We start from the raw sequence: 14,573 nt of genomic DNA on the forward strand, positions 1-14,573 counted from the left end.
TCTCTTCCTACAGGTTGCCGTGTCGGTTTTTTTCTATTTTCGGGCGACAGGTACCAAAGGTAATTGGATCTCATCGATGCACGTGGGTGGATAGTAAGATGCGTTACGTATAGCAGCGATAGTATTATATGATTTGGGTCTGCGCATGCCGCACGAAGGCGTGTAGAGTACGACATATGTCGTCCAAACTGTTTTGAGAGAGATGGAGAGAGGAGGGTGTGTGAGAGATACCAAAAAAGAGCAAGAACGAAAGAGAGAGCGCGCGCACGCAAACGAGAATGAGAGAGAAAGAGAGAGAGAGCAGAGAAAGAGAGAGAGAGAGAGAGAGAGAGAGAGAGAGAGAAGAGAAGAGAGTGAGAGCGAGAGCGAGAGACAGAGAGGGAAAGGGAGAGAAAGAGCGCGAGCGAGAGAGCGAGAGAAAGTGAGGGCAAGCGAGAGGTAAAGAGAGCGAGGGGAGGTGGAATGCGCATGTACTTTGCAACTACAATGACCAGCTCATGGAAGTTAATAGATAAATGTTCTCAACGCGAAAAAAATCAGTCGCAAACCAGTGGACAAACGCAACCGTATTATTGCGAACATTGTTCAATAGATTCACGTAGAAACGCGACTCATACTAACTGTCTATTCTGTATTATACATAATAATTTATATTATGTTGTATTTATTTGATCTCGGTATATTACAAGTTATGTTGTCACTTCGATCTACATACTCACTACGAAACAGGCACTTCACAGTTCTTTGCTTCTCTCGACCGCTGCTCCAAATCCTGCGGACGCTTTCCGTTTGCTACCGATGCTTAACAAGGCAAAATGTCAGTTACGAGTGCGAGTGAGCGGTTACGCATCCGACTCTCTTGAGGCACCGTGCATTATTGAGAACTACCAGGACACCATCGCAAGCACGTTGCCGGGTTTCCTTCACAATGCAGAAGTCACGTGATATCTCGGTAACCGCTATGTGATATTGACTGGGGGAGCTTCACGCATTTAAAGTTTTTCCGTCCCATTGTTCGCAGGCCTGAATTATTAACGAGGTGTGCATCCGTCTGGTAATAATATTGCCAGTAACTAGCCTATTGCATCAATGCCGCCAGAAGAGTCTAGAAAGATACAGTATATGAACATTAGCGCACATGCATGAACAGCGGGCTGTCACAGTTGATAGATGTGTAGCGGGGGAGAGGGGCGTGGAAAGAAAGAATCCAACAGTAATATTTGCATACACTTCAACAGAATACATAACTAACAAAAAACGACTTTTTATTACGTGTCTAATAGAAATCATTAATACGGAGCTGTGTAACGTGCTGCTCAATATACCTCACCTTTAATAACAAATAATCTATCACCATGATTAAATACACATGACTTCGTAGAAATGTGTAGCTGGTAGACGTTATAAACGCACTCTATTGTCAGTAAAATCTTGACTGTTTTTAACGATCATGACAACAGCATTGTAAAAATATACGTTCTTCGTTTCTCAATCAGTAGCTCATCGAAATGTTATATATAACTTATCGCTAGCAACTCATCGAATCATGCTAAATTTCAAACAATCAATAAATTAGGAAATGCACATCATTGACACCTTTTCGGGGTTCATCCCTGGATCACAGGGCAGTTTAATATAAATGACTGCTACTATTTGGCATAAACTCCTCCTCTCCTATTTGCAGAGTTTTAATTATATCCAGCCCTGCAAATTTCGGTTTTCGTTCAGCACACTCGCGGAATCCCCTGCACATCAAGTTCACGTGAATTCAATCTTAATTTGGTAGTTGATCATCCTTGTTCTAGCTATTATTCTAGCTATATTGTTCGTAAACACTTATCAATGGTAGTTGAATGCATGGCAACTTGCACGGTATGATATGTTATCCACTAGTACACACACAAAGTTCACATCTGGCAGAACAAACCACTTACAGCATCCACCCTCCCCTGAAGGCAGGTTTCTGTACATACACACAGACGTATGCACGCACCCTCGTACACATGCAAGTACGCACGCGCACGCACACACGTGCACATTCACGCACGCATGGAGAACGCAAACCTCTGCACATGCAGACATGCATGCATACACACACACACTTGCTTTTACGCTAACACACAAACACGGACACCAACAACAACATCATCCCACCTCCAAGTGACAGTGTATATATTATAACATTAAAGTTCTCCACTCTCCCACTGTAAAGGCACTTCTGTATATACTCAGTGTTCTGATAACTGGGCCCACGGAGGAGAGCGGTCAACATACCAAAATTAATTTGCTCTTAATTGTCCGCATTAATGTAAGTAAAATATCTCAGCCCTTCATTATACGGCAACATAAGATAACCATATACTATTAAAACGAAGAATACATTTTGTTCACGGACACAACGTCATCTACAAACACTGAACATCAAGCTGCCAATTATTTCTGAAATAATCAAAGAACATAAATATACACCCTCACCATTGTGGAACGAAATAAGAAGTAGTAATAAGGGAATGTTTATAGGTGTGGTACTCAGGGCCAGGAATAACAAGAACAGGTCTGTCACCACGTTAATACACCGTTTATCCGCTCTTGCACAAGTTCTCTGGGTTCTTGGAGTCGGAAGGCCAAAACTTCTGCTGTAGCCTCTGCCTCAGCTTAAGTTGCAGCACCTGAGTCGTTGTCAAGATGTTACCGATTGCAAGGATGAAGAAGATGCAAGCTGTTACAGGTACCTGCAACAACATGGCTTCATTAGCAAAAATGCTACCTATTTTTTTTTTTTTCTTCTTCTTCTTCTTCTTTTTATTATTATTATCATCATCATCATAATAAATGAGGTTGTTTCCACATATGAATGCTCAAAATCACCAGTTTGTTGCACATACCTGCCAGTCGGCTGCAGGGTGGTAGCTCAGCTGGTACAGTGTGTATGCATTGTAAAGCTGGAAGAACTGAAACACGAGTGAAAATACCACTGTTAGATTGCATTTGAGAATGCTGATTTGACTAGAACATGTAGTTAGATCTAGTAGATTAAATCTGGTCTGTTACGCCCCTTATTATATTAAAAAATATTAGTTGGTTAATTAAAATGTCAAGCTGGGTATGCTAGGGTGAACTAAAGTAAAACTAGAAAGGGCAGTTGTCGCCAACTACATGTATCCCCCATAATCTAGTATGAATGAAATATCTCTGTAAGGACGTAGAAGGTAGGTAAAGTTAAATAAGTCACAAAGACAAAGGTTTGTTACACCTGAGATGTGCAAGTATGTTAAAATTGGTTGCCTTAGGGGTTTTGGTACGCGACACACCTTCTCCCCAAGATGTGTAAGTATACAAAGTTTGCTCGTGCTAGGTTAATTAGGGGCCGAGTTATAGAGCGGAAGGGAAATATGATCAAAGTCAAGTTCAAGGTCAAATAAAAGCCGCAGTGACGTGGCTTCGGTACGCGACACACCTTCTCCCCAAGATGTGTATGTATACCAAGTTTGGTAGCGCTAGGTCAATTAAGGGCCGAGTTATAGAGCGGAAGGAAAATATGATCAATGTCAAGGTCAAATTAAGGTCGCAGTGACCTGGTTTTGGTACGCGACATCCCTTCTCCCCAAGATGTGCAAGTATACCAAGTTTGGTAGCACTAGGTCAATTAGGGGCCGAGTTATAGAGCAGAAGGGAAATATGATCAAGGTTCAGGTAAAGGTCAAATAAAGGTCGTAGTGACCTGGTTTTGGTATGCTTGCGCACCTTCTCCCCAAGATGTGTAAGTATACCAAGTTTGGTCATGCTAGGTCAAGTAAGGGTCGAGTTATAGAGCGGAAAGGAAAGTGTCTGCGGCGGCTGGACAGACATATATATATATATAGTATCCCCGCCGACTTCATCGCGGGGGATACCTTGTAATGTATCCATGTAATCCATGTATCCATGTAATGTAATGATGACATTGATGATAGTAATAGTGATGATGATGATGATGATGATGATGATGATGATGATGGTGATGATGATGATGATGATGATGATGATGATGATGATGGTGATGATGATGATGATGATGATAAAGATAATGATGATAACAATGATAGTGCTTATGATGATGATGACGACTATGAATTAACTTTCCACAGCCGAACTGGGGATTTGGCAGAAATTCCACTGTGATCACTGCATAATAAATAAAATATTTCTAAAGTCAATAATCCTAAAGCATGAATGAGTTTGTTGGCGCCAATTATAAATCACATGTTACACCGACGCAAAATATCGCCCATAGTAACGTGCGTGCAAAATAAACACACGAAAACAGCAACACGTGCTATCGCCCTCCCACTGCTTTATTGATACCTGTGTCAACTCCATTGACAACGCACTTGAAAGGATTAGCGAGAGAATTATTGATAACACTGTGCCACGCTGCCATGCGTGCCTGACACATGCAGCAGAGAAAAACAGTATTCAACCTCCCAGTGAACAGCACAGCTGCATAGATAGTAACCAATCCTGTGGCTCCACCTGTCGTTATTTGCGCACATGGAATGGTCGATTGCAGTCTTTTAACAAAATTGGTTGGGAGGTGAACTAACACATCTGTCTCGAAAGTATAGCTCGATAACGATTACTCACGTAGCCAAAGAACAGGAAGGGAAGCAAGAAGCCGAGACCTCGCCACATCCACACGTGAAAGCCATCTGGAGACAAGTGACAAAAAATGACGTAGAACATATCTTCTAGTGAAGAAGCCAAACCGGCATCATTAACGCGCAATCTCAATGTTTCTCAATTAGGAAACCTAGAAACTATCGTTTGTAGTGAGCTGTTGGAGAGGTCGACTGTAATGATTGAGATGCAGAAATCATTCACCGATTCCCGACGACATATAGTTGTGCAACACGACACATTATATTGTCGTACGTGTCATGGTCCAGTGTTTTCATTCTGCTATAATAGTGGTGTTGTAGATGTGCCCGTTAAGAATCCGACAGTGATGTACAGTGCTTACCAACAGTAACGTCCATGTTGTGTCGCTCTCCCAATGCTCGTAGCCTATACAGACAACCTTTCTGGTATCGGTACTGACAGAGCTGAACTATCGCTGAAACAGAAGAAGTAGAAAATTTAAATCATTAATTCATTATCATCATTAATTATTGTATGTATTAATATAATTATATATATATATATATATATATATATATATCAGATAGATAATAGGGAAGGAGTGTGGCATCAATAAACAAGGGAAATTCGTCATTTACTAGCCTTATAATACCTACGATTACTACACGTAACTCATCCAACTTTAGCTCAAATCGGACAGTACATTCGCCTAGCATTGTGCGAAATCGTTTCCTCGTATACACCCGCAATCCGGAGATACAGACTAAAACGTACGACACGATTCTCCATTCTTTGGCCATCAATCCAAAGCCATTGGCGCGCCTCTAATTCAAACAAAAGGCAGCTACCTAACCACAGCTTGCTAACTCGGCGGGCAATGTGGCTCGCTGGCGGGAGATTTGAGCCCGATCAGCTGCTGCTGATTGCGGTTGGCGTGCGTGCATGAAGGCATGCCAGGTAGTGCAGAGGTGGCCTGTGTAGCTGTGTACCGGGTCAAAGGTTATTCGCCGAGTGTTGATGCCTAATCTCCCAGCGAGCCACATGCCTCGCCGAGTTAGCAATAGCGGTTAGGTAGCTGCCTTTGTTTGAATTAGAGGCGCGCAATGGCTTTGGATTGATGGCCAAAGAATGGAGAATCGTGTCGTACGTTTTAGTCTGTATCTCTGGATTGCGGGTGTATACGAGGAAACGATTTCGCACGATGCTAGGCGAATGTACTGTGTCCGATTTGAGCTCAAGTTGGATGAGTTACGCATAGTAAATCGTAGGTTTATTAAGGCTAGTAAATGACGAATTTCCTTGTTTATTGATGTCACACTCCTTCCCTATTATCCGCTCTTGATATATATATATATCATATATCATACATATACATAATTATTATTATATAGAGGTATAACGAAAGCACTGATATGACAGGATGTTTTGAGATGTGTCATACGTGAGAAGACTGTCACATCCCGAAAGAAAAAAATCTGAATAAACCCATGAGGCAAGGTTCTGCGAAACGTGCGGTGACACGACTCATATGTACTCACACAGGTAAAGTGCAAACCACATGAACTGTACGCGGAATGCTTCGTATGGCTCGTCTTCTGGCCTGTAACAATCGGGTCAACCATGAACAACAACGTGTTGGCGTGCAATGAAATCCATTTAATTTTGAAAAACATGCATTAACGAATCCATTACCTAAATCTTATTCAATAAATTGATATATTCAGTAGATTACATTATGTATTTCAAGCAGATTTAAAAAAAAGATTTGTAAAGATCATTAAATGTTGATTGCGATCGTGAATAACCATTCACCAGCACCCACTCTGAAGCCATGCTTACATGTTTACAAATGCAATATACGGTCAAACATGTGTTAGTCGACACCTCAGGAAGAATACCTGTCTATAAAGGATGCTTATGTTTGCCATGTGTGGCAGTCATGCAGTTAAGCCACCTCCATAGAGCAGACAGCGATTTATAAAGCACGCTCATGAGGTTTCCCATGATTGCTCCTTGCATGCAGGTTTGACTACACATACGATAGTACAGCTTCCACACACGCACCCATACCATGCTGGGTGACAGGCAAGACAGCATGAGAGTGGTCGAGTTAGGCCATAATAAAAATATTGTTTATTTGCCCTCACCTGACCGACCCGCCAAAAAGGGGCCAACTCAAAATTTTTTATTGATCTTTCCCATTCTTTTTTTTTACAAATTGTATCACTGTACATTATATATATATCTGTAGGCAATACATTATACCAAGCAAAACAAACATTCAACATAAAAGGTATTACCACACAAGCACACCCGAGCATGACCCGACGCCACGCAAGAATTGGTTACTGTCGGTGTATCATATCAAGACACCATGCTGAATTTGTAAAAAGACCCCCTCAAAAAAAATAAAGCCTACCTACCTACCCAAACTTTTCAGCCTGGGTCGGGTGAGGGCAAACAAAGATTTTTTTAATTGTGGCCTTACGGAAGGACGACGCGATGGGTTCACGCACATCGCAGAGGCAGGGGCCGATGCCAGCGACACCTACCAGGTAACGATCGTACCGATGAGCAGAGTGGAGATGTAGTGATGCGCCAGCCACCAGCCCTTAATGTGCGAGCCGTTGACACGCAACAAGCTCTCCCGAATGGTGAGCGTGGCGTAGTACCACACCATGAGGTAGTGCAAGCTAGCATCCACGAATCTGTGAGGCACAACGATGGGGCCGTGCGGCACAGTTAGATGCGGGAATAGCAACGTTTGACAGGTGAGGAAGACGTGAAGAGAGCATGCGTGGCATATACCTTCAAGTCGTGCTAGAAAAAGCAGTGATTTGGGTTAGTGTTGCCATCTGTTGAAATAAGGTTAGAATATGAGTGAAAATCCACCACGTTTTGCCATTAGAGCCACCATGCAATAACAGACAGTGACAAGCATGCATGCTGGCCTTCGCCAGGGGGGGCCTCGACGAGCCCCCGCCATCCTTAATTTACCACGTCACTATGATACCGCCCTGGACAGCCGTGATGTAATGGTGGGTGAGCCACCATCCCTTGATGTGAGAGCCATTTATCCTAAGAATACTCTCTCGGATCGTCACCATGCAGTAGTACCAGACCAGCAGGTAGTCGAGGAGTCTATCTATGACCCTGAATAAACCGGTCAGTGGAAATTGCCACGGAGTAGTACTAGTAGGGAACAACACGTTTCACATTTGAAGTGTCTAGGCGTGACCTGCTATCTCTCTTACAAATAAGAGAGATCTAAGGTTCTGGCACAATTCCAAAGATAATGTTGATTCAAATTGTCAGGACTGTCAAAACAGGTAAATTAAACAAATATACTTCTTTCAGAAGACACATATGCTCTTATAATAGGCAAAAGTTTGTCTGTAAATAATCACTGAATGCACATGTGAACTAAAGCCAGGAGCCATTTTGCCTGTTTCTGCAATTATTTAAACAGGGCAAACACTCTAGAATATACCCATAGCATATACACTTACATATTTCTGTTATCAGACATTCACTGCTGTTGGTAACCAACATTGAGTGGGAAATTAATAGATTTTTGGTGGTGCCCACACCCCATCTGACTGCACTGATCCCCTGATGCACTTCTGCTAATAAATTTTTGATCTTGCTGTTGTTATTTTGCCGTATATTTCAGACCGGGAGCTCATTACAAAAGTCCAATTACATTTATACCAAACTACTACATCATGAAATGACTTATTGTTTTTGATAAATAGCTGCATAGTTTAACTGAAGCAAATGGAGAAATACAAGACAGTGAAATCCTTCCTTCCGTAAATGAATAAATTAGGATCACCATCGATCTGTAGCCTGTAGCTACACAATGCATATGTAGTGGCACCACGAACAAATGTTAATCGACAGTTTTTAAACATTTAAAAATAATAATTCTAGCAAATACTGAACCCCAAAATCTTTTATGTAGCATAATGTATTTTAACTGCAAATATTACTTACCTAGAGTATTGTTTCTCTTTGACAAATTGCTGAAGTAATGGTTTATAATTATACTGTTTCACATGCATACCACAGCAAAGTACGGCACGGCAAATGACAGCCAGCATAAAAACTATTACCTTCATTATTGTAGCAAATGTACAGTTAAAGATTAAAAAACCAAATTAGAAATAACATGCAGATAACTTACCGGTAATCAAATATAAGTGCAACTATAGACAGACATAGGCTGAGGACAGTCAACACCAATTTGAAATGCTCGTACTGTTCCTTGTATTTGAACCTGTCAAAAAAGAGTGCTGAAACTATATTAACTTTATCAAATTTATCAAAATTTAACCATCCTATCCACACTGTCATCTGTTAGAAAATGTGTTGTATGAAATACAATTTAGAATGCTAAAAAAGCAAGGAAGAGAAATTATCTCATTTTTTCTTTATAAAAAATACTTGCTATGAGATACAGTCCTACCTATCAGCCTTGTTCAGTAGTGATGTATTTACATCTCCCAAAATGACGTTCAAATACATTCTGAAAAGAAAGATATTTTCATTACTACAAGCAAACATTACACACATACTCGCAAACACACACAAACATACATACACAACCACAAACACGCATGCAGACCCATAAACATGCATGCACATACACACATATAATATCATAGCCCAATGAATACAAGAAAATCAACATCACTAATAAGCTAGCACAACCGCCCACTCTACGAACAGTTGACATCATCTCGCATTAAAGTGATTACGTCACAGTAAGTTATAATTAAAAAAAAAAAAATCCACTTTTTCACAAAATATAAGTGATTCTGTTCACTTTTTATCGTTAAATTGCTGCATTATACTTCTTATTTTACTATATTGTTTGATGTGAACATACACTCGTGACTCATACATAGCCCATAGCAAGCAATTAATGTTATGAACACTAATATCAAATCGTCCAGGTTTTTTGAATTTTTAGCTAGTTGAGAATCTTATCAGGTAAGAATTTGACGATACGTTTAGTCCCGTTAGTTCTTACGTTTAATGTAAAAAAAATGGCAACAAAAATATTACAAATTTTACCATAGAAAATTCGTGACGTAGTCACTTTAATGCATCTCTGCCACACAATATTTCCCGACAATGAACATAAGACCAGTCAGCCCCTCATGGCAGAGCAGTGAGTAAAGGTGAGCAGTTTTCACCCACCCATTCTTCTTTGGAAGAGTCTCTTCGATGTTCTTAAGCTGCTGCTTTCTCTTAGTTATCAGTTGGTCCCGCTTCTCTTCTTCTGCTCCTGCCACTGGCGACGCCCTTCAAAATGCAACCATAAAAATGATACGAATGACTCATACTGCAAGGATTCAGATAATACCTAGAAGTACTTGTTGGTAAGATAACCGTACCCTTTCATCTTTGTCTGAAGGGTCTTCAATTGTTTCTGCTGTGCTGTGAGAAGGGACTGACATTGCCTTTGGAGCCCAGTCATCTCTTCATATTTCTTCATATAGTGTCCATGGGTATCCTACAATCAAGGCAAACAAATTATGTTGCAGAACACAGGTTTATGATTGTGCATAGCATGTTTTGTTTTCAGTAAGCACGCAAATGGTATACTAGGTATGTGAAACATCAATGCAGGACAATAGGTAATAATACAAAACCTCAACGCAGGACTAGGTCGTTAGTGTGCCCATTGGCTGGCTGTACATACTGTAATTAAGAGAGCTTCACATAGGTGTGTAGGTAGTATATATACTTGCCATGCAGGATGCTGGTGCTATCTATAGGCTACAATGAGCTATAAATCATTAAATAAGTTCATTCGGTTGGTAGAATAATATAAATAACAAAGTTAATTTTTACTCAACCGTGCAAGTTTGAAACGTACCGCTGATGTTTCGCCTCCTGTCAGGAAGCTTTCTCAAAGCAAACTGATGTTAATCAGTTTTGACCACCAGATGGTACGGTGGTCAATAGCTTAGTCCACGCGTGACTAAGCCTGTACCCCCCCTCGTCCCAGCTGATGTTTGGGGTCTTGCGGATCCAGGTGGCCTCCTTAATCCATCGCCTGATTTTGATAGGCTCGCGATCGATGATCTTCGAATTCTCCCAATCGATGGTGTGATTGTCCTTCGCTACACGCTCGATTAACATAATCAAGTCGAGACTGGAGGCAGACAAAACATTGAAGAAGCGAACCAACCTCACCACAGACGATATCATTGAATTGCTCATACAATTCATAATAAAACTTATACAACAAACGTATAGGAGAAAGTCCCACACGGACCAGTACTTAAACTTAAACTCACACCACACAGTCAACCACAAACTGTCAGTGGTACGAACGCTACTAGATCGTAGGGACAAAATCATAACAGAGAGTGAGGACCGGGAAGCTGAAGCGCGCCACATCAAGAACGCACTAGGAAAATGCGGCTATCCCAATTGGACACTCGAAAAAGTGTCCAAGGAGATGCACACATCACAGGAAAAAACAACATCCCAAAAGAAAACCTCCACAGAGAAACCGAAGACGATGATCGTCCTATACCCTATGTCAGAGGGGTCACGGACGTAGTTCAGAGTCACCTAAAAAATGCAGGTGTGGCTTCAACAGTGAGACCGTTTGAGACTCTAAAACGGTTTTTGGTACATCCTAAGGACAGAACAGATATGCACAACATTATGGACTGTGTCTACAAGATACCGTGTGCAATGTGTGGAAAAAGTTACATTGGAGAAACCGGCCAAAAATTTAAAACCCGCCTAAAAGAACACAAAAAGGACGTAAACACCGTAGCAGCCAAATCGTTCACAAGGGCCCAACGAAAACAGTCGGCTACCGAAATCACCAAATCCGCGATCACTGACCATGTAGCGAAGGACAATCACACCATCGATTGGGAGAATTCGAAGATCATCGATCGCGAGCCTATCAAAATCAGGCAATGGATTAAGGAGGCCATCTGGATCCGCAAGACCCCAAACATCAACCGGGACGAGGGGGGGTACAGGCTTAGTCACGTGTGGACTAAGCTATTGACCACCACACCATCTGGTGGTCATAACTGATTAACATCAGTTTGCTTTGAGAAAGCTTCCTGACAGGAGGCGAAACGTCAGCGGTACGTTTCAAACTTGCACGGTTAAGTAAAAATTAACTTTGTTATTTATATTATTCTACCAACCGAATGAACTTATTTAATGATTTATAGCTAATTGTAGCCTATAGATAGCACCAGCATCCTGCATGGCAAGTATATATACTACCTACACACCTATGTGAAGCTCTAGGTACGTTTCAAACTTGCACGGTTGAGTAAAAATTTACTTTGTTATTTATATAGCTATAAATCATTTAAACTTAAAACATCCCCAACATAAATCGATAATAAAAAACACGTAGACAAATAAAGTCTCACCTATTACTATTAGTGAACATATACTACTGATTACTCCAGTATAAAAGTTACCACAGGTTACTGCTGTTATGGTATGTTAGGAACTCCCACATTCACATGTACCTCAAATTCTCGATAGTCTTTGATGAGGTCATCCCAGTCTCCAATGATGTCAGCAATTTGTGCAGCTGCCATTACGATCTTTTCACTTAGCTTCAGATGTTGAAGATTCCCTGTACAAAAATGCATATTAGTGTTACAGATGGCCACATAGAGCTTACAGTAACACACATATTATTTGATGTTTGATGTTTTTTTCAAACTGGCTAGTCTGCTCGTTTCTGTTTGACTTTGCTCTGCTGGTATTCGATATCGCTTCTATGGTCTTGGATAGTATTTATGTGCTGCAAAGATCATTGAAAAATAGTCAATAAAGTTTTGAGCGACTGATAAAATTTGGAAATCTATTCGTTCGAGGTTAGGTCTGATAGTGAGAGTGCTCTGAATGTGATCCTTTTGTATACATTGTAATTGTTACTGTACTGTGTGTGTGATTTTTATAATCTGACGGTAATCTACTATAACCGATTAACCTCATAAATAATATAGTCTTCAAAGTCTAAAGGACTATATCGAAGACGGAAAGAGACAAAGTTGATCAATTAGACAGATCAACACTGCACTGCAGATCACAGTAGAAAACGCATCAGATTTGCAATTAACTAAAAAGGAAGGGAGAGAATTCCAGTACGGAATGACAGAAACAACGAAGCTAAACATACTACTAGTACTACAGTAAAACTCACATAAGTCGTCATCGTCTAACTCATCAATTCGTATAAGTCGTCATGGTAGTCAAAGTCCCGATTTTCTCTCATAGTAAATCCATTGGAATAGCCCCGCCCAAGTCGTCATTAATAAGCTGTCATTATGTGCAAGTCATTGCCCTCATGCAAACAGGTCCCATGTAACACAAACAACACTAATTTCCCGTCTGTTAGTCGTCATCAGAAATGCCGACGGTCTAGGGAATGTGCGAGCTGGCTGTCGCAGATATGCGCTTAGGTCAACCCCCCCCCCCAGATTCCTCAGTGTGTGCAGTCCAATGCAGGGTGTGAAATTAACGCGAGTCCGTAGTCAAATACTCCCTGATTTACTATCGAACTCCCTGATTCGACATATTACGCAGGAGTCCGTGTGACTCCTTGAAAATTCTGCTATATACTATATAACTACATGTAGTTCGTTCCAGAGCACGGCTTCGCAGAATTACCGTATTTTTTCAGCAATTGTTCCAAGAAAAATTGGCAGACGTGCACCGCAAATGTCCAGCAATGTCCAAACGTGTAATTAACAGCGGGTGTCAGATAGCCAGCGTGTGCCGCTAGTATATAGTGCGTACGATGTGCGTGCGTTATGGCCAGCAGCAGTGTCGATTGATGTACGAACCCGATTCTTTCACGTCTGCTATGTATGTGGCGCGAACTGACGTCGTATGTGGAGCATATATATGTTTATGACTGTCTGGGGGTGACGAGCGCCTGGGAGGGGAGCCATACATATAAGTCGACAAAATGACGACGTGTACTTACGCGTATGTCGTCATGATTTTCGTAACGTAAGTCGGCACAAATATGTTGGTCCCAAAAGGGTCGACTTATGCGAGTTTTACTGTACTACTACTACTAGACTAGTACAGAGTCAGATATATTACAAATTTCCACTTAAGGATAGAGTTAGAGAGCATGTCCAGTACAGTAATAAACATCATCCTATCCAATCACTGAATCACCGTCCTGGACATCATCTCTATCCTTGAACCCAAAGGCATAATTTATTGGTCTAGCCATAGGCATAAGCATAGATTAGATATATATACAACTAATAGTAGTATATATATATATCAGGAGTGTATAATAGGGAGGAGTGTGACATCAATAAACAAGGGAAATTCGTCATTTACTAGCCTTATAATACCTACGATTTACTATGCGTAACTCATCCAACTTGAGCTCAAATCGTACACAGTACATTCGCCTACCATCGTGCGAAATCCTTTCCTCGTAGACACCCGCAATCCGAAGATACAGCCTAAAACCTACGACACGATTCTCCATTCTTTGGCCAATAATCCACCGCATAGCGCGCCTATAATTCAAACAAAAGGCAGCTACTAACCACACTGTCCACGGCTTGCGCTCACGGCGAGGGGCTGTGGCTCGCAGGGTGATTAGGCATCAACGCAACACTCGGCGAGATAACCTTTGACCCGGTACACAGCTACAATGTATGCCTTATGTCATACCGGCATGCCGGCAATACAGCTGGCATGCCCCCATACCACGCACGCACGCCAATCCGCTATCAGCAGCAGATCGGATTGAAATCTCCCTGCGAGCCACAGCGCCTCGCCGTGAGCGCAAGCCGTGGACAGTGTGGTTAGTAGCTGCCTTTTGTTTGAATTATAGGCGCGCTATGCGGTGGATTATTGGCCAAAGAAAAGGAGAATCGTGTCGTAGGGTTTATGCTGTATCTTCGGATTGCGGGTGTCTT

At 41.5% G+C, this 14,573-nt stretch overlaps 1 protein-coding gene across 5 annotated transcripts in view; it reads right to left on the reverse strand.

Moving 5' to 3' along the window:
• Positions 1-1,240: 1,240 nt before the first annotated feature.
• Positions 1,241-14,573, reverse strand: part of LOC106807198 (transmembrane protein 120 homolog) — a 14,391-nt gene continuing 1,058 nt past the window's right edge. For 2 of the 5 annotated variants that reach the window (XM_014809475.1, XM_014809476.1), the window contains exons 2-12: positions 12,144-12,253; positions 10,020-10,138; positions 9,823-9,927; positions 9,086-9,145; positions 8,804-8,896; positions 7,615-7,770; positions 6,156-6,217; positions 5,000-5,092; positions 4,624-4,688; positions 2,886-2,951; positions 1,241-2,732 (exon numbers count right to left, since the gene is read on the reverse strand). In XM_014809475.1, coding sequence (XP_014664961.1) covers positions 2,580-2,732; positions 2,886-2,951; positions 4,624-4,688; positions 5,000-5,092; positions 6,156-6,217; positions 7,615-7,770; positions 8,804-8,896; positions 9,086-9,145; positions 9,823-9,927; positions 10,020-10,138; positions 12,144-12,215 — 1,044 coding nt within the window. In that variant the 5' untranslated portion in view covers positions 12,216-12,253 and the 3' untranslated portion in view covers positions 1,241-2,579. Of the gene's footprint in view, positions 2,733-2,885; positions 2,952-4,623; positions 4,689-4,999; positions 5,093-6,155; positions 6,218-7,169; positions 7,326-7,614; positions 7,771-8,803; positions 8,897-9,085; positions 9,146-9,822; positions 9,928-10,019; positions 10,139-12,143; positions 12,254-14,573 lie in introns of all 5 variants that reach the window. The other 3 variants (XM_014809478.1, XM_014809479.1, XM_014809480.1) reach the window with 3 other exon arrangements.

Source organism: Priapulus caudatus, unplaced genomic scaffold (genome assembly GCF_000485595.1).
Source record: "Priapulus caudatus unplaced genomic scaffold, Priapulus_caudatus-5.0.1 Scaffold200, whole genome shotgun sequence".
NCBI lineage: Eukaryota > Metazoa > Priapulida > Priapulimorpha > Priapulimorphida > Priapulidae > Priapulus > Priapulus caudatus.